The sequence below is a fragment of the Coffea arabica genome, chromosome 3c, assembly GCF_036785885.1.
Source record: "Coffea arabica cultivar ET-39 chromosome 3c, Coffea Arabica ET-39 HiFi, whole genome shotgun sequence".
NCBI lineage: Eukaryota > Viridiplantae > Streptophyta > Magnoliopsida > Gentianales > Rubiaceae > Coffea > Coffea arabica.
Genome location: NC_092314.1, coordinates 3,064,362 through 3,091,292, shown reverse-complemented (window position 1 = coordinate 3,091,292; position 26,931 = coordinate 3,064,362). Strand labels below are relative to the sequence as shown.

The 26,931-nt window shown below is 37.2% G+C and overlaps 4 protein-coding genes across 4 annotated transcripts; 1 reads left to right on the top strand and 3 right to left on the bottom strand.

Moving 5' to 3' along the window:
- Nucleotides 1-3,445: 3,445 nt before the first annotated feature.
- Nucleotides 3,446-7,148, bottom strand: LOC113734138 (uncharacterized). Its single transcript, XM_027260490.2, has one exon. It carries the CDS (start codon nucleotides 6,513-6,515, stop codon nucleotides 5,361-5,363), a length of 1,155 nt encoding a protein of 384 aa, XP_027116291.2. The 5' UTR covers nucleotides 6,516-7,148; the 3' UTR covers nucleotides 3,446-5,360.
- Nucleotides 3,758-4,437, top strand: LOC113734139 (ferredoxin C 1, chloroplastic-like). The gene has a single exon (XM_027260491.2). It carries the CDS (start codon nucleotides 3,758-3,760, stop codon nucleotides 4,205-4,207), a length of 450 nt encoding a protein of 149 aa, XP_027116292.1. The 3' UTR covers nucleotides 4,208-4,437.
- A 1,249-nt stretch (nucleotides 7,149-8,397) lies between the features above and the next one.
- LOC113734137 (FRIGIDA-like protein 4a) lies at nucleotides 8,398-12,453 on the bottom strand. Its single transcript, XM_027260489.2, has 3 exons — nucleotides 11,370-12,453; nucleotides 9,431-9,606; nucleotides 8,398-9,028 (listed from the first exon to the last, which is right to left on the bottom strand). The coding sequence occupies exons 1-3, from the start codon at nucleotides 12,325-12,327 to the stop codon at nucleotides 8,564-8,566; spliced, it is 1,599 nt and encodes a 532-aa protein (XP_027116290.2). The 5' UTR covers nucleotides 12,328-12,453; the 3' UTR covers nucleotides 8,398-8,563.
- A 4,955-nt stretch (nucleotides 12,454-17,408) lies between these two features.
- Nucleotides 17,409-26,122, bottom strand: LOC113734135 (uncharacterized). Its single transcript, XM_027260488.2, has 3 exons — nucleotides 25,001-26,122; nucleotides 19,626-19,930; nucleotides 17,409-18,135 (listed from the first exon to the last, which is right to left on the bottom strand). Exons 1-3 carry the CDS (start codon nucleotides 25,975-25,977, stop codon nucleotides 17,777-17,779), a joined length of 1,641 nt encoding a protein of 546 aa, XP_027116289.2. The 5' UTR covers nucleotides 25,978-26,122; the 3' UTR covers nucleotides 17,409-17,776.
- Nucleotides 26,123-26,931: the final 809 nt, after the last annotated feature.

Here is a 26,931-nt window from a genome sequence, read left to right as displayed (position 1 = left end):
TGCCATGCAACAGTTACTTGGCAGATTTTGCAACGGCTAGCTGCAAATTGCAACGGCCAGAAGGTTTGCTGTTTCAGTAGCAATAGCATATAAAGCAAAGCAACTTAACTACCTCTGAGGTTTCAAGCTATTAACATTCTTTGCTACTAATTTGGAGTGATAACAAGTGCATTTGCTGTGCTACAATTAGAGCTCTGAGTAAAAAGTTTTAGCTGCAACCATGGCCTCTTCAAGCCATAGGGGAGAATCATGGAATTCACCTACATCTTTCTCCATTAAAAACAGGTTTTGCCGCTGTAATCGCAAAGCAACCGTAATGATATCAGAGAGTGAAAGGAATCCAGACAAGTTGTATTTCTATTGAGAAATTTCCAACTTTGTGATGAATTTTAAAAAAATTCTACAAAAAGAGTGATTTTGGGTTTAATTTCCGTCAGGGAGGTCTTCGCATTTGTGAATTTCACAAATGCGAGCTCTTCTCAATTTTTTTTTTTCCTTTTTTAAGAGCTAGGGAATTATTTCTAGGAAGCAAATGCGAGCTCTTATCTTTTTTATTTTGGTATTTTTTGAGAGGTGGGAATTATTTGCAGAAAGCTTCTAATTTTTGTTTTAAAAAATGTTGCAAATATTTAAAATTTTGCAAATAGCTCGCATTTGTTAAATTTGACCTGCAAAAATTGTATTTAACTTTTTTGTTAGATTTCGCATTTATAAGTATGACTTGTAGAAAATGAGATTCAAATTTAGATGTATTAGGGTTTTAAAAATATTATATAAGTGATAAAAATTTTATAAATTGTAAAAATAAAATCAAACTGCTTGGATAATTAAATGTTATATTTGCATAAGAAATAATACAATAATCATAATAATGATAATACAATAATATTGGTGTAATAAAACTGCCATTAATTTAAATATTTACTTATAATGCCCAAAGAGCCTAATTACCAATTTTTTCTTCTCGCGCTCAAATATAACATTAACCCGCATGCGAGCTAACCTTGAAATAGAAAAAACACAGAATCCCGCTTGCGGGTTTCAGGAGTATTCGGATATTCTCATATGCACCTATGCAAATCGAACCAACCGGATATCTTATCCGTATCCCATTTTTTAAAATAAAAATCTTATAAATTTGAAAAATAAAATCAAATTTAGATGTATTAGGGTTTTAAAAATATTATATAAATCAAGTTTCTATTATTGTTGTTAAGCTTAATTAATCATATCAGATGCCATTATGTAACTAAACGGTAGTAATTAACCCCAACTACTTGGGATATATCTGTAATTTTGGCCCTGATGACGTCAGAAAAGGGGCCCAATTTTTTATCAAGGGAGGTAAGTGAAATTTTGAGAACCTCAGGGGATGTCAGTGAAAGTGTCAGAAACCTCAGGGGAGGTTTCTGAAATTATCCCATATTTTTACTGTAGCACTTTTTGTGATGTGATGTATGTGAGATAAAAAGGTGATTGAGAAGATAAAAAGGTGTGTTAAAATTTGTAATAATGATATAAGCAAATATATTTTAACAAATAAATCGCAATCCAAACAAACCCTTAGAATCAATTATAGCAACTAATAGTGGAATAAATAGCTTTTGCAACACTCAATATGGTTCCCTTAACCTATTTACACAAACGGGACGACTTTGCCCAATTATTTTGGAGCCTTATATAAGTGGCTTACGCAAAAGATTTTTGGAATCTTGCACAGTGATTGTAATCCCGCTCATGTTCATCAAAAAAGGTAACCACACATTTTCTGTACAATGACTTGGGAGGATAAATTAATATCAGAAGTTTTTTTTTTTGGGTTGACATACCCAGTTAAATTCGAAAAAAGGGGATAATTTCATATACCTCCTCGATGTTTCTGACAATTGCACTCAATGCCCTCTAAAAGCAAAAATCACACTCACCTTCCTTTGATGGACACATTTGATAAATATTGTAACCCTTTTGCCTTTAAAAAGAAAGTTAAAAAAGCGGGAAAAGGTACAGACACATGAATTTTTGCCAAATTTACCCTCTTTATACTCAGAACGAAATATTTGCCACTTTATTTATAAAAATTAATTAAAAAATAGAAAAAAAGATATAAAAGTAGTAAGGATCCTCTCAGTACAACAAAGAGTGCATTTACAATTCAACACTTTTGACCGTTAGAAGCAAGAAGGAGTTGAGAGGTTGCAACAGCTCTATCTTAGCGGCACTTAACCTGCATAAAAGTGTAAAAAATGCATCCTATTTGAAACTCTCAGCATTATTCCTCTCTATGGCAATTGAGGAATAATAAAATCAATTTTGCTTCTCAAGATAACAGTTGAAGAATAACAAAATCAATTTTTCTTTTGCAAATATTCGCGCCAAGAAGCAAAAAAAAATTTTTGTTGTAGGCAAATTATTTTGACATTTTTTGCAATAATATTAGCCATGGCATTTTGAGAGCAAGTTGGTCATTATGAGGCTTTTGGTGCTGGCATGTTGTCACATCCATCACATAAGGGAGATAAGTATAATATTTAATATTAGAGAATATTTAAGTGCAATTGTCAGAAACCTCGAGAGAGGCATCTGAAATTATCCCAAAAAAAAAAAAGAAAGAAACTTCAAAAGCAACTGTCATTCGTCATTTTCGTTCTGTGAAATCCTTCGGACGCCAGCTTTGCTTTTGATGTTTCGGCTAAAGAGCAACATAGGTTTTACAACGAAAAATTGGGACTTGTAAAGATGATATCCACCGCCTGTCGCAAATGGATTTATTTGGTTGTTTCTTTCTACTTGTTCTATTCCAGGTTTGTCCTGTACTTCGAGATCCTTGTTGGTGGCACAAGTTAGTGACCCAAAAAAAAAAAAAATTTTTTTTGATACTGGATAATTATTCTTTATGGCAAAAAATTTCTCCCTAATGTATTGTTATTTAGTAGAGCAAATAGATCGGAAGGATGTGGTCTAATACGAACATACAGCAAGGAATTTGTTGGGTCATTTTCAACGTTTTCTTGCCAACCAGTGCGTTTGGATTGCAATTTTTTGAAAAATTCCAATCACTTTTTTACCTCCTGCACATATATCAAATCACTATGATATTTTTTTACAGAAAAAAAAAATACAGTAAAATACAACCCAATCATTTCTTTTCTTTACAACATTATTTATTTTGGGTAAGACCCTTTCTTCTTTGTATTCATTTTTAGCGTTTCTGATGGAAGTATGCACAAGCCCGGGTCATTTGGGCCCAACATAGTTGAAGTAATCGGAAAAAAGCCACTGATTTCAGTCATCCAAACCATGATTTTTTAGCCCAGCAAACCAAAAAGTTAAAAAAGAAAACTGGGTTAACATTTTTAGCCGACATCAAGAAGAGAGATATTAATGCATTTTGAAACCAAAAATTAGATAAGATAATAATTTTAAGCGAAATTAAAATGCAATAGAATTTTCCTACCACAACTAAAATGAAACTTGTGTCGAAACAAAAGCATTATGAACTTTTAGTTTAAGAGGACAAGCCCGTAGCTATATCTCCAAGGAAAAGAGGCCCATACCATATGGCCAGCACACAGGTACAAAATTGTACACCCGGTTCCATTCACCACATCTGCCTAGAAAGTGTAACGAGAAGTCTTATTAGCCTAAACCATCCTGAAAAAATTCGATCAGGAATCAAAACCTTATCCTCTTAAACGCCAACCACATCCTTTGTTGGCACTCAGAAGGGCTCCTAAGATTTCATCAACCAGAGCAGAACATGGCAACACTTCAATTTACAACATCTCCTTCCTTCAATCTCATTAAACCAAGAAATCAAGCCAATGTTCCTGCTTTGCAATTGCACGGCCTCTGGTCAAGGCCAAGGTTGAATCGCCACCTGTCGTGCACTGCCAGGTCTTACAAAGTTTCAATTGAGCATGAAGGTAAAACAACTGAGCTAGAGGTTGAACCTGATGAGACAATTCTATCCAAGGCATTGGATAATGGCTTGCCTGTGCCGCATGACTGCAAGCTTGGGGTGTGCATGACTTGCCCAGCTCAACTTCTCAGTGGAACAGTTGATCAGAGTGAAGGAATGCTCAGCGATGATGTTGTGGAGCGTGGATATGCATTACTCTGTGCATCTTATCCAAGATCAGATTGTAAAATTCGGACTATACCGGAGGAAGAGTTGCTCTCTCTGCAGCTAGCAACAGCCAATGACTAAAGCTCACGTCCGATACCTGTTCCATTTTCGAGTGTTAGTGTAGAACGAGAATTTTTGCTGCTACAATTTGGTACTGACAAAAGTACTTTCTTTCTTCGCGGTCTCATTCCTGTCTCCTGTTTGAATCTACTGCAAAGCTTGAGTTATGGTAATCTACCATACTGTTGGGCATAAGAATGTAAAGTACTGATTTGCTGAATGACCGATATATAAATCATCTGATTGTATAATTACGGGGTTATGTTCAACGCATTTCTTGGAAGCATGACGTTCTGAAGTTTTCACTGAAACAGGGAGAAAGAAAGCCGGATCTTCTGGAGCTGACACTTGCCTACAGCAGTTATGCATTGTTAATTATAAAAATTCAGAGACACGTCTAAATAAAAGGGGGTTCATTCCAAATGAGCTCTGCTCAATAGTAATTAGGACAGGTATATTGATTACCTTTTCTTTTCCAAAGGACAATAATTATCACGAAAATAAAACGTTGTCTAAAAGCATCAATTGCAAGTAAAAAGAGAATAGCATGAACCTGCACTATATTGTTATTACAGCTCCAGAGAACTTGCCTTTGCTATATAATCTGCTTACTGATTGACCGGGAACAGATGATAAATTTTATAGTAGCATCATTTTCATGTTGCTTGTTTTCACCACAGATTAACCAAATGATTTTGGTTATCAACGCAAGGCAATAAGTAATAGTTCTTCTAGCACAGTAACTGCCCAAAACATGGACCAAAACTCATACTTGGTCCAAGGAGATACAAGTAGGGAGTTCATCAATTCTGGGATAATATATTTACTTCTTGGATCATAGCCATCAAAACTGAGTACTCTCCATGTTTTACATTGTTTAACTCATTGCTTTTCTTGGCAATCCATTTTATCAATCAGACAGTCATTTTCCAACCAACAGAAACAGAGTAATGTTTTTCTATCAACAGGTCTATCCCTGTCAAAAAAGTCCTCTGTGACCATGAAGTTTACCGCATACCTACACTAATCAAAGATTGATTGAGGGCGAGTTAAAACATAATCACCCATTTTGAAGTGGCTACAGTGAAATAAGAGAACTAAATTTTCAATTAACTTGCTGCATTCATAAACAAAGTGCGTGCCTTTCTAAATAATTTAACCACTATAATCGACATTACTTGTAAGTTTTTGGTTGGAAGAGACCACCTTTCCTGACTTTCCTTTGCTTAATCTTCACCTTCACATTAACTCCATGATCAATAATGGATTGAAGCACAATCTGCAATTTCCCTTCCAATTTCTCTCCCTTCCTTGGTGTATATACCACATTGTGAATATCATCAGCCAAGGCTCTCTGTGCCAGCACTTCCCCAACAGCAGCACAAGCAGTCCTATTCTTGGTCGACCCCAGATCAAATTTCATATCCTTGGAAATAGAATGTGCCACGGCAACAACCTTGCTAGTAGCTCGATGAATAATGCTTGCACGCACAGAACCTTTGGACACATAAATATCCAGAGAGAACGGTTCATGATATGGAGCAGTAAGCTGATTAAATGTGGGAGTCCTCAACCTCTTTCCATCAAAATCGCCTCCCACTTCATTAATCCCAGCAATCAAATCCTCATTCCTATCAACTCCATGATATCTTTCCTTGGCTAGGCCAGAATTAGAACACAACTTCTCCTTCTTCTTCATATCTTTCAACTCATCTTTAAACTTAATCGAATTTTTTTCAATTCCTGCAGCCACATTATGATTCTGTTTTTCCTTCTTCGTGTTCTCCTTCTGATCATTCTTGTTCTTTGAAGATTTCTTCCTATGGAAGTCAAACTTATGCTCTTCATACTCCTTAGAGTCCTTATCAAGCTTATAAAACAAATTACCACGAATCCTCATATCTTCAATCTCATCAAAATCAGGGTCCTCCTTATTTGGAGGCACATAACTCAACACCCCATTGTACTTATCCTCCTCTTCTTCACTCAGGAAAGCTTTTTCCTCACAACCCAACTTAGTTTTCCCTTTCCAGGCCTCAATTAAACCAGAAGACATCTGCCAAGATTCATTATCTACAAGCTCAATCTTGCAATCCAGCAGATGATGTCCACTGCTCTCTGAACACAATGGTGAAAGCTGAATTCTGTTAGTATAATTACCAAAAGAATCTCCCTTCTGATTATTATCAGGTGGGATGTGCACTGATTCAGCTTCTTTAGCAGGAAATGCAATTGAAGGCCTTGAAAATTTACTATAAGCCAATGAAAGATTACGAGGATATGCTAGTGATCTTAAAGTCGTCGCGACCCTTCTAAACATGGAGGTCATTGGAGAGGGGGAGAGGTGTTTTTTTTCCCTTCTTAGCTCTCTGGGTAATACAATCGAACAGTCGGTAGGCACCAGAGGCTTGATCTTTTGCGCCAGAGTAACTGTTATGGGCTCATGGCCTCTGAAGAAGCGTGACTAAAATGGAGCAGTGGAAAAATAGCTTTGAATTCAGAATTTTTGCAGTGGAAAAATAGCAAATTTAAGCCGTGTCACATAATCCTTTTTAAGGTAGAAATATATAATTCGTGCACACTATTTACACCCCCAAACTTTGTTAATAAGCACTTTACATCCTTTAATGAAAATTCCATGCCCAAGCATCGAGTTAAATTGAAAATTCAATATCAGCTTTAAATATACATTTTTATACAAACCATATAATGATTTATTTAGATTGTTGTCAATACTTTTTTTTTTTTTTTTCTGTTTACCTTTTATTTCGATCTTTGAGTGCTCTCTTCTAGCTATTCTTTTCATTATCTATGTTAATGCATCTTACGCCCTCAAAACTCCTACCATGGTTGGCATTCTCGTCACTTAAGGCTTTTAAATGGAGGACAAGCAAATCATTCCATCAATAACTCGGACAAGGTTAAATTTTACGTCACTCTTCATTAAATGAATACTTCAGAATATAAAGCACAACCCATTTCAGCATTTAAATTTAATAGATTCAAATCTTAACATATTCAAACCGTTTGATAACGAAAAATTGAACATTTAAATTAATTAAGTGATACTGAATTTTCTAGACAAAATTCACTCCCAAAATTGAGTAATAAGTTATTCACTTATCACCGAATGTACCAAAAAGAACCCGTGATAACAAAATGGATCAAAATTAATGGATCGTAAAGAAGTAGACGGTTCTAATTAAGCATCTAAGTTAATTACAATTCTCGGTGCTTTGTCTTTCAGAGGATCCTAGTGATGGCTCTCAGTAACTGTTTCAGTCGAATACTCTTCAAATTTCAAAAAGTCTTACTTACCCACCTCACGGGCAAAAATTAAATTCTGAGCTTACATACGTCCAACTTACATAATCCTAGCATCCGAAAATGTCCCGTGAGACTTTAATCAAAAGCATGGACCAAATTGATTTCATTTGTCCCATTTCAAAGTCACATATCAGATAGGACGAAATGAATCATTATGCTGACGGGTCCAGAATCATTCCTTCAATTCAGTAAATTTTCTTTTTTGAACGGCTCCATTCGGATAATTGGAACCGCCTTTGGCAAACTTGGTAATTTACAAAAGTCTAGTTAGTGGTGCCGATTGGATATTCGTTTGCAGGTAACCCAAAAACTTCTGCATCCGCGCGTCGCTCCACAAATCTTAAAATCCGACAAGTTTTTGACCACCGAGTGGGCCAACAGAAATCCCACCTCATTTAAGCAGCACAAATATCTATCTTAAGGTACTTCCATCCTCGAGACCAGGCTGATAGCCAACAACCACACAATTGTCAAATTCTCATGTTGCAACATGAATTATTTTCTAATCAAGCAGCATTGCACCGTATATACAGCCGTGCAACCTACAGGACCCATCGATAATCAGTCTAAAATAGAGCCTATCACAGCCTTAAATGTCTCCCGCAAATAACACACTAATATAGATCATTTTCAGACATGCATAAGGCGCTAGCAACTGAAAGTTCCTTCCACATAATGCTATCTCTACTCATAAAGGACCACTTCTTGTTCAGAGGTCCTTAAATGTACCTAAACTCAAGGTGGAGAAATGGACATCTCAAACGTAGCCGCAAGCAAAGTCATGACCAGTTTCCTAATAGTTCTCGCAAGTCTTTTTGTTAAGCATCTGTTTTAATTACTTTTCACAACCACCTAGTACTACCAAGTTTCATTAACATCAGACATACAAGCTGCACTTGACGAAGCAAGTTGCAGAACGAAAGATCAGAATTAAGGATTAACACACAGATAACGCTACCATTAAGGTTAGTGATTACAAACCATCTTACAAGACATTTCCATTGGGTCATGATATCAGTTGTCACCATATCAGAGGGCCAGTCATGTCTATCAGTAGTAAGGCTGCTGGTAAGCTGGTGCCATCGGACTGCCATAGCCTCCATATGCAGGATACGTTACTGGAGCTCCAGGATATGCTTCAGGCGAGTAAACGTAAGGGGAGGGGCTCCTGCTTCCGTGTCCATAAATGGCAGGAGGGGAGGGATAAGCTGGCACACCAGCATGGTATGGTGAGTGTGAGGGAGACCTAACAAATGTCGGGGCTGCAGGAAAAGACGAGACATAAGCATTTGTCAACCGGCCTGCCTTGGCTGGAGGCACGTGTTCTCCATTGCTGGCACGCGTTCGTTTATTGGCAGGGACAACAACTGGCTTCCTTTTCTCGGTCTTAGTTTTCTCCAATTGTTCAAGGCGCTTCTTAAGGTTTTCAGGTGGGAATTCAGCCTCAAGTTTGTACTCTTCAATGCACTTGATGACAGCTCGAATTGCTGATTGCTCTTTCTTCGCAGCCATATGCTGTAGAAGCATCAAAAAGGAGTATTGATTAGAGAAAGCATGACCAAATATGAGACATTAAATTTGCACTCTAAATTGATTCCTTTCCATGGAAATAAAGTGGGTGATACCATAACCAAAAGCAAGTTGTGCAATAAGAGCTCCCTTGATCAAATACCACAGTAGTATCAGATGCTGTACATTTAAGTCTGCATGTATAATGAACCACATGGAAGTTTGTATGCAAGTGAGAATCGCATCAGAAGCAGAGAACAGGACACTCAGCCATATAACCAAGATGCAATGAACAGGAATTACGTGTCCAAATACAAGCAGGAAGAGACATCCAAACATAAAGTGCATTTAAGATGAAAATGGTTGGGAAAAAAAAAAATTCATCCAAAAATAGTATTTGAGCAATACCGCAGCTCGACCAGTGTTGTTTGGATCTCCCAGAATAGAAGTAGCAAGCTTTTTTGCATCCTTTAGAAAAGCTTTTAAAAGGGGGACAGGTGGAAACTCGTCGACGAGGTCAACTTCAAAGATGAAATGTACAGCATCAACCTGCTGTCCTCGGCTGATCAGTTCTTCAATTATATCTGATGATAAATGAAGAACAAATGCTTAGCTTCTATAAGACATTTTGTGGCATAAGAATGTAATCCAACTAATCCATTAAATTCAGAAAAACCTGTTACAGCATACTCCAGGAAAAATAGAAAAGCAGGTAAATGTTCTATGAGGTAGTTTCTAATTGGGATGCAAAAGCACAAAGAAACCAAATTAAACATATAAATTTAGGCATAGGAGCATGCACGGAAGGGCTCTGAACCAGGTAGGCACATCTATATTCAAAACAAGTTTGGAGGTAAAGAACCATGAGAACAGCTTTCAAATAAAAAACTGCAACAAATCTTTACCAAGAATCCATCTGAGATTCGGTATTCGGTCATCAAAATATGCGCCCACCGAATCTTTAGACCATTATACAGATTTAAGTCGCTTTGCAGAAACTAACCATGGCACACCTTGCCGAGATTTGGAATGATATCTTAGAGTATTACATTAAAATTGATATGGAGCACAGGAACAATCACCAAAATGCTTTACTTGAATTTCGACGACTTGGTTCATAAATTGAGTCATATAATAATCCAACAAAACTTAGATTAAACGAATCTCCATCTCCACATAAGAAAACCACTTCGTCTAATTGAATCTATAAACAAGATCAAAAGCATACCAAGTTGTTACCCTTTGTAACAACTTCCACAAAGTAAGGTCCCATCTTCAGATTTTACGGCACAAATCATAGCAGAGAAGCTTCATGCAACTCCATTCAAGGTTGATCCTTGGTTCATAAATTGAGTCATATAATAATCCAACAAAACTTAGATTAAACGAATCTCCATCTCCACATAAGAAAACCACTTCGTCTAATTGAATCTATAAACAAGATCAAAAGCATACCAAGTTGTTACCCTTTGTAACAACTTCCACAAAGTAAGGTCCCATCTTCAGATTTTACGGCACAAATCATAGCAGAGAAGCTTCATGCAACTCCATTCAAGGTTGATCCTTGGTTCATAAATTGAGTCATATAATAATCCAACAAAACTTAGATTAAACGAATCTCCATCTCCACATAAGAAAACCACTTCGTCTAATTGAATCTATAAACAAGATCAAAAGCATACCAAGTTGTTACCCTTTGTAACAACTTCCACAAAGTAAGGTCCCATCTTCAGATTTTACGGCACAAATCATAGCAGAGAAGCTTCATGCAACTCCATTCAAGGTTGATCTTTTCTCACAACTCTAAAGAGCTCTACTTCTCCTAATTGTCTTAACTTACAGTCAAATGCCTCAAATCAGAATCAAGCAAAGGACGAGGTCAAATTTTGCATGCAAAATCATAGACAAAGAGTTAAGTTTACACCAATAGAATACCTTAAACTTTAAACTAAAAGCGTCCAGTGAGATACATCATGCTTCAAAACATACATCTATCCCTCAGGATCTAACAATTTAGATTTCATTAAAAGCATCCATCTTTTTTTTTTCCCTCTCTAATTACTCAAGACTTCTCAATTCCTAAGCTTTCTTAGTTGTGGTTCTCCCAAACTAAGAAAAAGAAAACTCGTACTACAGCCCTTCCCATAGACATCCAATGAAAGGGATCATTTAACAGTAATTCTAAAAACACCAACTTTAATACCACGAAGCATTCAACAGATCAACCCAAAACAAAAAAAGTGAAAAACAACAAGTATTATTATTTCAAGGAAAAGAAATTGCCCCTTTCACCCATGCACGCATAATCCAAAATTAGAAGAGGAAAAAAAAAAAAAAAAAAGAGTACCAGGCATTTTATCAGCAAGGCCAAGAGAAACAGCAAGCTTAGGCATCTGTTTCCTCCAAGCAGAAGCCACAACAAGCTTCCTATACAACCCCAAATCCTCTTCCTTAACAATTCCAAAAGTAACCAGATGCTGCAGAAAGGTATGCACATCAGGAGTCTTCACATTCTCAACCCCACCTCTGTCCTCCAAGCTCTTCTTCCATATCTCCGCAATTTCCTCAGCTTTCTCCTTAATACTCGGGGTCACAAGCATCCTCTTCTTTCCCAGCATCGGATCCACCAACACTGGAACCAAGGACTCCAGCAACAAAACACAAGCCCATCCCAAATCATAATTCCCATTATTATTACTGTTATTAGCACTATTATCGTTCCCCTTCCTGGTGTCCACCGGAAAAACCTCCGAAATCGCCTCAAGCACGAATTTCGGAGGATCAACACATTCCCCTAAAGCCTTGGGAATTTCCTGCCTCAACGACTCCAATTCCTTCTTCCTCACAACAACAAACCCCCAGAAATTCTTAAAATCCATCCTTATACAGAAAGTCTTCAACTTCAGAAACACTCCCAGAGAATCATCCACTTCACCCTCACCGCTTTCCGCTCCATTACTCACCCCATTCTGCTGCGCGACAGATAAGATAGCACCGGCCTTGGACTTCTCAACTTTTTCCAGCGCCATAGAGAGGACAGTGGAGAGAGTGGACTCCCGGCGGTTGAGCTCGTCGAGCGAAGTGTTGGTCTGGAAGTCGAGGGTTTTGAGCTTAGCTTTCAAGGCGGCGGACTTCTTCTCGAGGTTTTGTTCGAGGGAGGTGAAGTGATCGGAGAGTTCCTTCCAGAGGAGAGTGCAGCTGGTCATTAAGGAAGTCTGGCGTTGAAAGTCATCGAAACTCGGAGGAGGTTGGGGAGGAGGAGGCTGAGTCTGAGTCAACTCGCCGGGATCGGCGATTGAACCCATTGTTTTGGGCGGGTGAAAAAGGAGGATGAAATGAAACCCTAGTAGTAGTAATTAAGGAGAGTAGGAATGAATAGTCGAAGGAGTAAGAATGACTTTGGGGGTGATCCGATGGCCCCCCACCCTGATGGAGAAGGTAAAGCGAAGTTTGAAAGGGGAGGACGAGATGGTGACGTGGACGATGGATGGTGGGACACGTGAGCTCGTGTCTGCGGGAAAAAGTTGGCTTGTTTGGGGATGCTAACGTGCGCCGGGGGTGCAGGTTCAGGGCAATTTCCCGCTTAAAAAGTACAAAGGCGAAGTGCGATTAGAAAACACCTGAATTTCGGCTTAATGCATGCATCATATGATGATTATGAGCCTATATTCAGGACTAATAACATTTGTAATCTTCGTTCACCTCATTCTTTTTTTTTTTTTTTTTATAAAACGGTAGGATTATATTATTGTTGCGAACAAAAATAATTACAAACGAACAAAAACCGAATACATACATTATTCTGTCGTCACTACAATAGTAGATTGGGATTAACCCATTCCACGTCTTGATAAAAGGATTGAGCACTAAGACGACTACGGCGGATACAAAGATCATTATTACTTTGCACTATTTTTGGGTAAAAGGTGCATTTGTAAAATAAGTTTTACTCAACTCTTGGGATGTCTTCTTGTATCACAGTTGTTATCCAAACATCCAATGATTTTTTCCGTTGGATCACACTTCATTCACCTTATTCACTTTGTTTTGTTCTGCTCCTTACCATTGTGCAATTTTTATTTTTATTTATACTTTTTTTTTTGTTGGAATCATGGAATTCTAGGCATGGTATTCTTTTTTGTCCCATTATCTCACGTAACTTTTCTGAAGTGAATTTATTATTTTTTTTTCTTTTAACTATTAAATCGACGTCTCCTCAAAAAAGTGAATTGAGAAACTGTCTAGTATGAATTACTAATATTTTTTAGAAATTTTTGTAGAAAAAATATACTGTAGTGTTTTTACATTTGCCAGATAAACTGATGATTGAAAAATGTGTTTGTGAAAAACGTAAAAATTAATTCATGTACCAATTTTGAAATTTCAATTTCCTGAAATACAATTTCTCGATGAAAGTAATACTCCACAATCTATTGGTGTGGTAGGAAGAGATGATATGCTTGATTGATTGATCCTTAATTAACAATCAAGTGCTCCCTATTAACGTGATGTGCAAATCGGATAGTTTAGTTGGTTTGGTTCTGTGGTTGGAATTTTTTTAAAGGAAGAAAACGAAAGGAGATGGCATGGAATCATTGAGAAATATAATACACAACTGGTACTTACTAAAACACCATTCAGTTCAGGTATTCTTATATTATATGTTTTTTTTAAGGTATTCTTGTCCCACGGGCGTCGCCACTTAAGAGTCTACTCTAAAAATCATTTGTCTGCATTTAGACCTAAAAAAAATTGACTATTGGCCTTTAGACAAAATAATTGTGTGGTAAAATTGTTAGAAACCTATCATTTTCTTTTTGTCTCGACAATTCGTACATCTGAAAGAAACCAAAGCCCCAAAAATTCGAAGCTTTAAACAAAATGAGTTAGTAAATCATTAAACCAAATTTGGAGGCATTATTGTCATGCACCCCTATTAGTTAGCAGCATTCGTTGTTGCTGGGAATTAGTAGGACTGGATTTTTTAATCAAGGAGTTCTTTTTTTTTTTTTTTAAATTTTATATGACCAATATGAAGTGGATCTGATATTCTCGTGCGGATTGTTTTTATTCTTTCAATCACTTTTTTATCTCATATACATCATGAAATTGTTAAAGTACATTATTCTATATAAAAAAAAACTCATAAAAATTGCAATTCCAACCGGCTAATTTTTTTTTTCTTCTCAAAATTTCTCAAATTTGAGAGCGGATGAATGTTTAACACCTCTCGTATTTTTTATACTTTTATCTTTAAAAAAATCCTTAAAAAATGTTAAAGACATTGGAGTGTGTTTGCACAAAAAAATTACTATTTGAAATAAATATTCAAATAAAATATTGTAGTAACATTTTTTTCTAATGTAATATATATATATAATAAAAAAATATATTAACGATACAAATAAATAAATAGTACTAATTTTGTGTAAATAATCCACTTATGAATGAGAGAGAGGGAGAGAATCCAACAAAGGACTATTGAATTACAGGACGAGGAGATGAGGAGGGGAGGAAGACTTTCCCGGAAACCGAAGAAGAAAAAAAAAAAAAAAGCAAAAGGTTAGGCGGGGACTGAAAAGCCGGGGAAAGTGGTGGGGTTGGAGGGAGTGGCCCAACCCTCACTGACCACCACCACCGCATCCCACATGGTTGTAGTCAGATAAAGTAAAGACATTGCCGGCCTTCAAAAGCAGACATTGCCCTATGCATTGCCGGCCTCTAGAGTCTAGTGCATACATTTCTGTAGACTTGTGGATGTAGGGTTGTTGCTTGATCTTTTAGGATAATATCCCGCTGTTTGGAAATCATCATCATATCATTATCATTATTATTATTTTTTTATTATTTCAACAAAATCATTTCTATTGTCTTTTTCATTACCTTCTTTTTTTTTTTATCTTATACATACTACATGATATGTCATAAAGAAAAAATGCCACCATATTATGTAATAGTAGAAAATTTTGTTTCGTTGAATAATCCGAACAATTTAGAACATAGAGCTCAAGTCAAGTGTAAAAAAAAAAAAAGCTCACAAAGTCTACAAGATTCGGGTTTGTTTGGATAGTGTATTATTTGAAATATTATTTGAAATAATTACTGTAGCACTTTTGTAATGTGATGTATGTAAGATTAAAAGGTGATTGGGAATATAAAAAGGTAAGTTGGAAAATGTGTTTATGATGCAAGCAAAATATTATTTGAGATAGTGTAGGTATCCAAACACTAATTTTCATAATAATGACGCTACTGAAATACACAATGCTCAAGTCATGCTCAAGTTAAAGCTTAATTTAAAAAAAAAAAAAAAACTTGACCAAGAATCAAGGGATATTTCGAAATTTAACCGGTTTAGCATGCGACAACTTGGAAGTTAAAATATATATATATATATATATATATATATATATATATATATATACAAGTAATAATTTAGAAGATCAAAATGTCGTATATCTCGATCAAGAATAGGATTATGAGATTGGATCTCTCACATGCAAAGGACTAGAGAAAGTGGGATTCATGCTCCGAGTGACAAAAGTAGCGAAACAAGAATTCTTTAAGGAGACAAGAATGGTATCTCTAGGAAGGAAGGAAGTGTTAGAGATAAGGCTCTGTCGCAGAGGATGCTGGAATAGTGCATGCAATGGAATGGAATGAGCAACTGAGTCAGGCATGCGCATATCATATGCGTGTCCTGTAACTAAAGCTGCTCCTCCGTTTAGATTCTTTGGATCCAGTGAAGTGAAAGACTTTAATACTAGTACGGTACTTCCCCTTATTGTTCCACTCCAGAGATTGTGGTGTTATTTATTACTGCTGTTTTCCATGTTTGAGTATCCGTTGGTTTCAGATTGTTCCTCGCTGGCAGTGGCAGGTTATTATTATTTGTTACTTTTTTTTCTTTTTTTTTATCGACACGATGGACCTATAATTATTCTATGTTAAGGGGAGGGAATGACCTGAAGGGATCAAGAGAAAATCGAAGGAGACTAAATCACTTACCCACTCAGACGAGTGCACTGCGCACCCGACTGGAAGCCACTTGAATTGGCCTGCCACATTTTTGTGGCCAACAGGATTTGATCCCCTGGCCTCCCACCCCACCAACTTTGGTGGTGGTGGTGGTGGTTTATTATTATTTTGTTACATGTAAAACCATAATTCATTCTGCCCGGAACACAACCATGCAAATTCCTCTACTAAGACTAAAGGATTCCAGGCCCTGTGGTTCGATCAAAATGGTCAAGTCATCATGTTTTTACCTCAATAACGAGTACGAAGAATTAATAAGACAGCGAGTCACACCCGAACATCCATCCCTTCAAGTTTAAGATTCTACAGTAATTTTCAAAAAGCCGACAAGATGCTCCTTATCCAGTAATTAATAAGACAGTGATGACTCAAATGTGACGGAAAATTGAAACATCCATATAATGACAGCAAAGAAAAGTTTGCCCTACTCGCTCTGTCAAAACATTTCAAATGCAAAAGTTCAGGGAAAAAAAGACTTTCCGCGCCTCTGCTAACGCGCACCAAAAAGAAGATAACGACGACGACGGCAAAGAATAAGCTATTGCAACAGGATTTTTCCAAAGGGCATCTTCATGTTTTTCCAGAAGTGACTGCTGTATACATATGGATAAAGCCTAAAACATCTGATGGGATAAAAAAGTATACGTTTCACCTTCAAAGTCTATATCCATTTCACCAAACCAACCAACCGTACGAAAAGAAGAAAAAAAAAAAGACTAGCATTCATTTACCAAACCTACCAACCGTTGGGTTACGTTATACCGGAAGAAGCTGCATTTCTTTATGCATCTCCCACTTGTACCAGTTAACTATTAACAGTTTCAACCCCATGAAAAGGGCATCAATGCATCCTTCAATCAGAGCACCAGAAGCACCATTGCACAAAAATGAAGAAAAGAAATATCAGGTCTTATGGGCTTCGGATTCACCAAATTGGCATACACAGTAGTAGTAGTAGTATAAACCCATATGATCTTGCAGAACTAGCTCCTCACATATTGGCGATAGTGCACAATTCACAAGGAGATAACCGTGTCGCGAGACCAAACTTGCACCACTGCTTTCATTTCCCAACCGAAAAGATTGAACCTAAAGGACAGTGCTACCATAGGTCGAGGTGAAACGAGGAAGATTTTAAGACTACGAATACCAAATTCAAACAAAAGAAACAGGAAGTCAGACTTCCTGCATCAAAGCACTGAGAGCTGGGGCAGCCTAAAGAACAGTGCTACCACAGGCCGCGGTGGAGAGGAATCAAGGAGGATTTTAAGACTGCTAATACCAAATTCAAACAAAAGAAACAGGAAGCTAGGCTTCCTGCATCAAAGCAGTAAAGAGCTGCAGCAAATTTAGTCATGGGAATTCATCTTTAGCCGCTACTAACTGCATAATCAAATTCCACTACATTGCAGAACCTCAAAGCCCCTGTATGACTACACAATGATACCGCCACAGACAGAATCAGGGCAAAGATACAAGCAATCTAATTGATTAACATCTTTCTAAGTGATCTCGCTCCAAAGAAGTGGACATTAAACCTTCCCTGCCCAAAAAGTTGAACCAAGCAACCTTCATCATATTGCTTTTTCATACTTTTCTAGTAGGTGTGAGGTTAAATGAGCTCCAAATTTCATGAAGAAAATTAACGCTTCAAATATCATGAAGCAAAATTAACGATTCAAAATCAAACCAATATCTTGAATTGCCTGAATAATGCTACTTAGGAGGCATCCAGTCCCTCCTACTCTGAATCACACTTTTCTTCCTAGTATCGGGATCAAGTTTGTCCATGTCAGTAATAGTTGCCAAATAGCCATAAAAGATCCTCTTTTTTTCCCTTGTCATCTCATCCACCTTAACAAGGTTTGGATTACTATCATCATCGTCCTTGCCTAAATTCAACGACTCAATGTGGGCCCAACCATTTCGCCCACGCTTTTCTTTTTCAAAATATTCAGCCAGCTGCACAGCCTCCTTCAAACCTGACTGATCAGCACCAAACTTAATCAGGGTAATGCCCAGATGGCCATCTCTCGAGTACAAGGTCTTTGACTTGCCACCTTGAAATCCAAGATCTGAAAGCAAGATTTGAATATGCAGAATCAAATGTTAAAATCTCAATTTGCTTTTGTGAACATGTTCCAAAGACAGAAATTAAAGTCGCACACTCTCCCAATACACCAATCTGCCTCTGACCAACTATAGCTGCAACCATGCTTCAAATAAAGTTCCATTATTTGTTAAACCCCATAAAAGAAAACTGTAGCAAATCAGGAAGATGTAACGTAAAACCAAAATAATACCAACTACATCAGAAAATTACACATGTTCTAGGTTTTTCCCATTTTCTTTGACTTCGACATCGCACTGATCTATCAGCATTGGCAAACAGAAGTAGATAAAGGAGAGCTAATTCAGTACGTTAAACCTATTACACATTTCCAACATTTTCCTATGGAATGCAATATTAGCTTGATGACCAGCAGATACAACTAAAAGTATATCTATAGGAACGCAAGTTGACAAATTAACATCCTTAATTTTGATATTACCTTTCAGAAGCTATAGGTCCTTAGTTTCACATGAGAAGGGACAACATCTAAAGGCTGGCGTCTACCCAAAAGAAAAGAAGCAAAAGGTAGCACGCCTAAGAGAAGTGCAGTTAACAACTTTCTCTTACCTTTGAAAGTTGTTCTGAGAAGAAATTGATGAATATAAGAATCCTCCATCACAATCACCAAACAACTTCAGACAATGTCAGCTAACTTTATCATAAACACACTCCTGCCTATATTTTCAACCATTTCCATAGATGACCACTCAAGGACTTGACCATCAAGGCAGAGCTTAGAAATGCAAATTCAGTCCAAACATACCAAAACAATTTTATGCAATTTTGGAGATAGTACATTCCAAGCATAAAATCTTCTGAAACCTACTTCAACAAAAACCTACATAAATTCTTAACTGCTCATGTTTCTCTCCCTATTTATCAATATGAAATAAACATGCTCATATGCAACAACTCCACTACATGAGTTAGCTTCAGAACTAAAATGAAAGGTCTAACCAATGAAATGCACAATCTAGCATAGACTAGGAGAGCAACTCAGCAAATTACTATTAACATTCCAGAATGCCTTCACTATTGAAGTACAGAGAGCTCATGTGTAATGGCAGAAATGATAACTAGTGTCAGATTTGGTTTGAAGCGATAGGCTCTTCTAAGAAGTGGTTCCTTGTGTTACTAGCCGTTCCTAACAGTCCACTAGGTGTATATCCCAAGTTCCTTTCATCATTGACTATTGCTTTATCCTGGCACATTTTAATCCAATTAGTTGGTGTCCCTGAAAAACTAAATCAACTGTCTAGCATATTGTGGCAACCCTTGTAGTAGATGGCTACCAAACCAGAAAGGTATAACACAAAAAAGTGGTTCTAAAAGATCCCCAAAGACTAATATACAAAAACGCAAGTATACAGCAAGAACTGGCTAAAATCTCATATGAGCCTCTAAATAATGCGCTGCAAAGATGATATAAAGAAAGAAAGGTGCAATATATACCTCTGAGGTAATTATCCATTGCCCTGTTTCCCAAACCCTCTGTGCGACCTTCTCTACCTTTCCCTGTGTTTGTATTATGAATTATCACCAAGGGTGGCCAGATAATAAGATCACTTAAGTTTGCTGCTGCTTCCTCAGCAGACAGAAACTGATAAATCTTTGAGTTATCGGGAGGAGTCCTATAATTCCATCCCATGAGTATACAAAAAGCCTTGTGTAAGCCCAAGTGATCCACAATCAAGTTAGCATGATCTGAGCTGTAAACGTGCATAATGAGACCATGCATATCTGAAAAGTCTTTCGACCTGTATTTTTCACATGAAAGTTCTGCTTAATTCAGATAATGATATCAGAATCGTAACAGAGTTGGGAAGATTAATATGTGTTATTCGCTTGCAGAAGACCACCAAAATTACATGGGAAAGACAAGTTTGGATGTCCTAAAAGCTACACTCATTTCATTTTAACTTGTACACAAGGTTTGATCATTTCAATTGAGTAGAAACAGTGATGTCATATCCGTGGTTGTAACATCATTAATTTGCTAGTCTTGCATAAAGCAATCAGATGATTTCAACTTATTTCAAAGGCCACTAAATTGAGCATTTAGTGATGAAAATTTGAAGGTAAAATCTTTAATACATGATTCGTTACAACATAAGCATAGAGATTTATTAAGTAACTCTCAATAAGAATGTAAAAGAAAAGGAAAATGAAATATCAAACAGCAAAGATGACAACATCCGAACATATGGCCAGGCCTCATTGTTTCACTGCACAACCATGCATCTACTGAATATATAGCTGCAAACAAGGCCACAAACCTTTAACTTTATTGTGCCATAAAGCCTAACCATGAAAAGTAAACACATTAAGATGCCAATATTTAAAAATCCCCTACTTGTCGTTGTATTTGTCTTCCAATAGGATACCAGAAGCTAGAACTAACCTCAAGAAAATTCAAGCAGAAAAAAGCCACTTAATGAAAAACGTATTATTTCCTTTACACTTCTATCTTCCCATCTTACTCCTGGAAACCGTGGGCAAACCATACAAAATAGATAAACACGTGACTGCACCCAAAACATTCGTGAGGCACTTGCCATCAGGCTCCTGACACATCCTAAACTGCTGCCGATGGGATGCTAACTAAATAAATAATAGAATAAGCGAATATCATTTGACTTCTAATACATTTACAAAAGAATTGACGACAATTTGGAAAGAAATGCTGAGTCGAGCCCAAAATGCAGGCCAAGATTCAATCTCAAAATGCAAAGAGAAGTTACCCCTAAAAGTTTTTGTCATGCAAACATCTACCAGGAAAGCAATTAATGGACTATAATATGTACTACTACATGCCGAGGAGTACCATATGAAGTGGTCTATTATATTCAGAGTCATTAATGCAGTGGAATACAAAAGGATAGAAATGGAATAATATTAAAGAAATAACAAAAGGCAATCTGTCAGCTAAGTTCTCCAGATATTGATGGGAAAAAGGGAAAAGTATGGCTTTGACAATGGGCCTTTCTCCTTGTATGCCCACCGTGTTTACGAAGCAAGGTAGGCCAACTTTTTTTTAAAAATGGAAAAAGCCCACCAGCTTCATAAGCACGGCAGGCCAAAAAAATTTTTTTTTAATGAAATCTGACACCACTGTGTCCACTCTGTAATTTGTTTTTTAAACAAAATCTTGGACACAGCAGTGTGGTTTCGGAAAAAAAAAGGGGAAAAGTTGGCCAACTAGCAGTTGATCAGCAGCTAGTAGGCATTCTAAGCTCATTAATACTGCACACCCCACATTCCTTTCATCCATTCCGAAATCCCTCTCTCTCTCTCTCTCTCTTAAAATTCTTCACACATATAACATATTCTATCAACTCTCTCTCTCTAATCTCTTAATTTTCAGCCGACGCTCAAGCTCACTCACTCTCCCTCTCTCCCTCTCTCTCTCGGATGATGCGGTCCATTTACATAATTTAAGGTCACAAAAAAAAACTCACACTCTATCAAAACTAAGGGATTTTACTACAAAAAACTAACAAACCATGAATGTCGTGCTTTTTAATAATAACAACAACAACAACAACTTGAGCTTGCCATGCCCATTCAAAGGGGACCACACTGCCGTGTCCATTGTCAGATTTTGCTTTAAAAAAATAAATTACAGACACCATCGTGTCCATCAGGTTTCATTTAAAACAAAAAAAAAAAAGTTGGCCCGTTTGGAGAAATTAGTACAATGTATCAAGTCCGGCAAATATTCATCCAGAGCTCCAACAAATAGCAATGGATCTGAAAAATTACAGCTCTTATGAAGCCAGACTCCACAGTAATGTAATGAGATGCAGATGTAAAACTCATACAAGGCTGACTTCTTGAAAAGACAAAAAGTTGGCACACATCAACATCGAATGAGATCTAACCACGCGACAATCAATTAGGCGCAAGTGAGAAGGGCTTATAAGAAACAAATAACCATATCATGTCACTTAACATTCAAGGAGGAGCCATAAAAGTACTTCCTCACGAGTTTTCTCAATCAAGCAAAAGACTTAATCCTTATTGAATAAAGTCTTGCAAACCATAAATATAGATGACAGCCAACCATATGCTTGCAATTGTTCTAAAGAAGACCAATCAAGACTTCAAGATATCATGAATCCCCTGATGCAGGTATATACTCAAGGGCTTAAAAACTCCATAGGAGGCCCTAGTTAACTAAACTTCAAAGCCCCAACAAACCATCCACTATCAACTGTAGTTTAGTCAGACAGCTTATTTGAATACAGGAAGATAAACATACTAGGATAAACCAAGACAATATCTCTCTTCCCCGTGCCATAAAAAAAATCTCAAAAGGAACAATCTCACACTACAAAGAAAGTTACAGTAGAACATTCGCTGTATTTCATTGCCATTACTGGCACGAAGAACAAGAGCATGGATGCAAAAGTTCATTTTCATTGATGTCTGATATGTGCACCACATTCACTAACAATTTAACCATAGAAACCCTGCGAGGAAATAACATTTTCTCACAAAGAGCAATTCTAATGTCAAGATAATCCTGAAGTTAATATATGCAACCAAACATTTGTACAAACATGCAAACTGGAGCAACTAGGCTCCTAAAGCCATCAACCAGGATGGAAATGTGTAGTCACCAGAAAAAGAATCACACATAACAACCAAACTAACAAATCAATGCAGCAATTGATACATGAAAACCCATCTTCAGGCCAGCAATGTAAAAGTAGAAAGTGCTGGGAAGCTCTTAACTGAAATCTCTACCATTTCTTTTTAAAGTCAATTACCTAAAATACAACTGATCTAAAGCAAAACAAAGCTCCCCTTTGCCCCTAATCTAAAATCAAGTACCAAAATGCTAAATAAATGGGCATCATCAAAGTAAATCTTCTGTGATGATGGGTAAAACATGAAAACATTTGGGAAGCCCAAAAAAAAAAAAAAAGCAACTTCGTTGACATGTTCGAGGGGAAGTTCAACAGTTCAACTTGGAAAATAAAAGTCTGTTGCCCAGAAAATTCATAAAAACATATTTCAACAAGCTCCCATTTATAATTATTTCATTACAACCTAGCTCCATTACAACCTATAAGTGAGTCTATCATCAAACTTTTATTCACAAAGAACTGAAAGGAGTGTATTGATCTGGGGAATAATGTGTCCCATTGCATCCTTCTTTCTCCACCATCATGATCCATTATGGGACACAGTGTTATTTGAAGACAAATAAGACACTCAGTAGAGAATGAAAATACATAAAAGGTTTAATTTACATGAGGAGCTCAAAATATTAGACATCTCCACTAGATTACTAGATGATGACCCATTCAAGAAGTTTCTGCTATCACAGGCAGGGAAAAAAAATCCTTCTAGTCTTGACATTGATGCATTAACTCAAATAAAATGATAATAAATTGATTAAAAACACACTACTTCCACCAGGCTTAAATACTTAAAAAAAGGCCCAAAAACTACCTTCAGATGCAACAATCAAGAAAAAACTTAACTCTAGCCATTTAACATGGCAAAAACCACTCAATCTAGAGAGATCACTATCCACGTTGACCAACCCAAGCAACCAATCTTCATTTTCCCACAATACACAAATTGATCTGGGTATAGATGATTACCTTTGACTGAATTTGGAGAAGTCTAAAGCATTAGGTTAAGAAATACCACCATGATTGCTATATGCAGAAGCTGTGAAAAAAGATTTCAAAATGCCACAGGCAATCAAGAAAAAGAAGACACAAGGTTTTCAACACCCAGAAGTCTCCTAAACTCCTGAAACTGCCTCCATCAGCCTCAATGGACAACTAACAAGAAAAGCTTGGTCAACTATAGATACTATGACAGTTGGGCTAATAACCATCACCAAAGTCCTACTAATATTCAGATCAACCGCACCCTAATCTTTTCCTTCTCTATATTTTTGAATTATAGAATTAACAAGGCTCAAGAAAACATCACCTATTCAACTGGTGAATTGTAGGTTAACTCAAACACTTCAAACTGATGTTAATTTTATGAACTGCATCATTTCGCTTTTAAATGAACAAAATTAAAATGTTGTCGCTTGTGGTGGGGAAAAATAAAAACTGATATTCCCATTTACAGAAAAACACGCTAGCACATATAAAACACACATCCAATTACCACAAAATACCTATGCATGAGTATCAGAGATCAGCAATTGCTATGAGACGAAACTTCCCAAGTTAAACTCAAGGAAGAAGCTCATGGACAATATCTTTTGAAGATACTAATTGATTGCTATGATACGCTGGATTTTATGAAAAAGGTATGAATGTTAGTCAACCTAAACACTGAGCCCTGATTTCGTTCATAAACACCAAGGGTAAAAAACCGTCCATGCTAACATATTCTTCTTCTTCTGAATAGCCACCATTATAATCATGAAGAGACCTTAAGAAATGCAAACTACAAAAGTACAAAGATTGATGATATCAAATCCAACTCATGGCTGCTCCATGTTCAAGGAAATTTTCCTCTGACATTTTACATGCTAGCATGTGCAATAAATTTGAACAATAAATTTGAATTCCTCATCCACCAACAACTACTCGGGGTAATTAAAGAACCTCCTAATGACAAAATACATTGTCCAAAGACCATCTCTGTACACAACAAAAAGAACTAAAAAAGTGTTTTTATCTCAATGTCCTAAAACCCTAGCAGCATGAAGCAATTAAAACCTGCAGTTTAGCTAGCATACACAATTTAGTCAGTTATACAACCATAGAGTTCAAAACAGTATCAGTGAAAACAAAACCAGAAATAACCTAGATATTGAAAATAGAAAAAAGATCCTAATGGCAAACCTTTTACAAGCAATACACTTCAAAGAACCTTGCTTTCCATCTGCCAAGTACTTCTTCTTCTGATTTGGATCATCATAAATAATCTTCACAAAATGCAAAAACGCTTTCTTTAACGCAACTTGATCAATCCCATTATGCTTAAGTTTACCTACATTAACTTCATCGGTCCTCATATACTTCGCAGCCCTCATTTCCACCCCTTTTCCCATATACCCTCTACTTGCCCCCGGCATCCCACCTAAGTTTCCATCCGCCTTCCCATACTGCAAAAGCTGTTGCCTTTGCCTCTCAAAACCATCTCTCCCTTCTCTTTCCTCATCTCCAAACTTTCTCTTAGTCAAGTTACCGGGCCCAATTCCTGGCCGGGGCCCTTCAACCATTCCAGGTCCATTTCCCCGCCCCTCAAAACCCAAAGTTCTATGCTCCTGGCTCCAACTCCTCATGAACCCATCACCCCTTCCACCCACTTCAGGCCGAAATTCAGGCCCACGAAAATCCGGGCTCATCGGGATTTTCCTATCAAACGTGATACCCGGCCCTCGGAATTCGCGCGGATGTGGCAATGAAGTAAAATCCTGATAATCCGGGGGTAAAGCTAAATAAGACCGGACGGAGCCGTCGGCCAAGACAATAGTTCGGCGGTCCAGCAAGTGGTATCCATAAGCAGGTGGTGGAGGTGGGTCCAGGAAAGGGAAAGGGGGAAGCTTGGAGTGCCGATTCTGGTCGGGATTGGGAGATGGGTAAGAGGGTTTTGGAGATGGTTTATTGGTGTAATTATTTGGTTTGGGTTTCGGGGTTGGGGGTTTGGGATTATTTGAGCTGGGTTTTGGTTTACCGGGTTCGGAGGTGGAGGGTTTTTTATTAGAGGGAGTGGTGGTGGCGGAGGATTCCCTGTGGGATTTGTTGCGGTGGGATGAGGCTGGTGGAGGATTGGGTGGCTTGTTTGAAGGTTGTTTCGGAGGGTTTCCTCCGGCCATGCTCACGGGGGAAGCTAGAAAAGCTGGTTAGAAGACAGCCGGAATTTGATACTGCGCGTGTTCGTGTGCCTGAAGGGGCTTATGCATTGAAGTATATTGTGGAAGAAAGTACACGTGGGTACATTTTCAGAACCGCAGATTCCGGTTTAAGGACCCCCGATTTTGGTCATTCTAAAGGATAGAACTTGAACCGGGCCTCATATAGAGACAGCTATGATAGTGAAGGGGAAAAAAAAAACCTTTATTGTTTTGTCAAGTCCAAGAAAAAAAAATGATGCAAAATTTATGAAAAAAAATCTTATTACTGATTAAATTAGATAGGTGTTGGATTTATTTTAGCTACAAGATATAAATTTATTAATGAAATGAAACAATGAATTGTTGGATTATAATTGAAACTGTTAATATTTAAACGCTGTTTAATAATATTAAACTATAAATTAGATGAATAAATTTAGATGACAAATGATTGTTCAGACGATTTAAACAAGTCGAAATTACCAATTCCGGTTCAAATTTTGGATGAACATGAACTTTTGGTTACGATTCCAATCTTCAAAATCTGATTCCAATTCTAGTTCAGCAAAACTTGACGAACCGATTTCAATCCGGTTTCCAGTTCAAAGCTCAACCGTAGCCACCGCTAGAAGGAGGGGAAGACCATTGAGAACAAGAATACGAGGAGAGTAGACTTGCATGCGTAACAACTGTTCATTACAGGTCAAGCAATCCGCAAATTTCTGCTTTAATTGGTTTTCGTTTATGTGCATTAACCACAATATCTGGTGGATTATAAGAAGTCGCAAGACACAACCCAACATCGATATCCACATTAACCCTCAATTAGATTCTCAAACGTCTATTAACCAACCAAACGGAGTTGATTAGTTACAGGAGAATAAGAAATGTACTAATGCTCTTATTCAAAATTTCTAATTACTAAAGCTCTTACTC

What these genes read in the sequence shown, in the direction of transcription:
- LOC113734139 (XM_027260491.2), top strand. Translation starts at nt 3,758, where the DNA reads ATGGCAACACTTCAATTTACAACATCTCCTTCCTTCAATCTCATTAAA.
- LOC113734138 (XM_027260490.2), bottom strand. Translation starts at nt 6,515, where the DNA reads ATGACCTCCATGTTTAGAAGGGTCGCGACGACTTTAAGATCACTAGCA.
- LOC113734137 (XM_027260489.2), bottom strand. Translation starts at nt 12,327, where the DNA reads ATGGGTTCAATCGCCGATCCCGGCGAGTTGACTCAGACTCAGCCTCCT. An exon ending in CCTTGCTGATAAAATGCCTG is followed by an intron (nt 9,607 to 11,369) that starts GTACTCTTTTTT and finishes ATTTATCATCAG; the next exon opens with ATATAATTGAAGAACTGATC. An exon ending in ACAACACTGGTCGAGCTGCG is followed by an intron (nt 9,029 to 9,430) that starts GTATTGCTCAAA and finishes ATGCTTCTACAG; the next exon opens with CATATGGCTGCGAAGAAAGA.
- LOC113734135 (XM_027260488.2), bottom strand. Translation starts at nt 25,977, where the DNA reads ATGGCCGGAGGAAACCCTCCGAAACAACCTTCAAACAAGCCACCCAAT. An exon ending in AAGTGTATTGCTTGTAAAAG is followed by an intron (nt 19,931 to 25,000) that starts GTTTGCCATTAG and finishes TGAAAAATACAG; the next exon opens with GTCGAAAGACTTTTCAGATA. An exon ending in AATGGATAATTACCTCAGAG is followed by an intron (nt 18,136 to 19,625) that starts GTATATATTGCA and finishes TCTTGCTTTCAG; the next exon opens with ATCTTGGATTTCAAGGTGGC.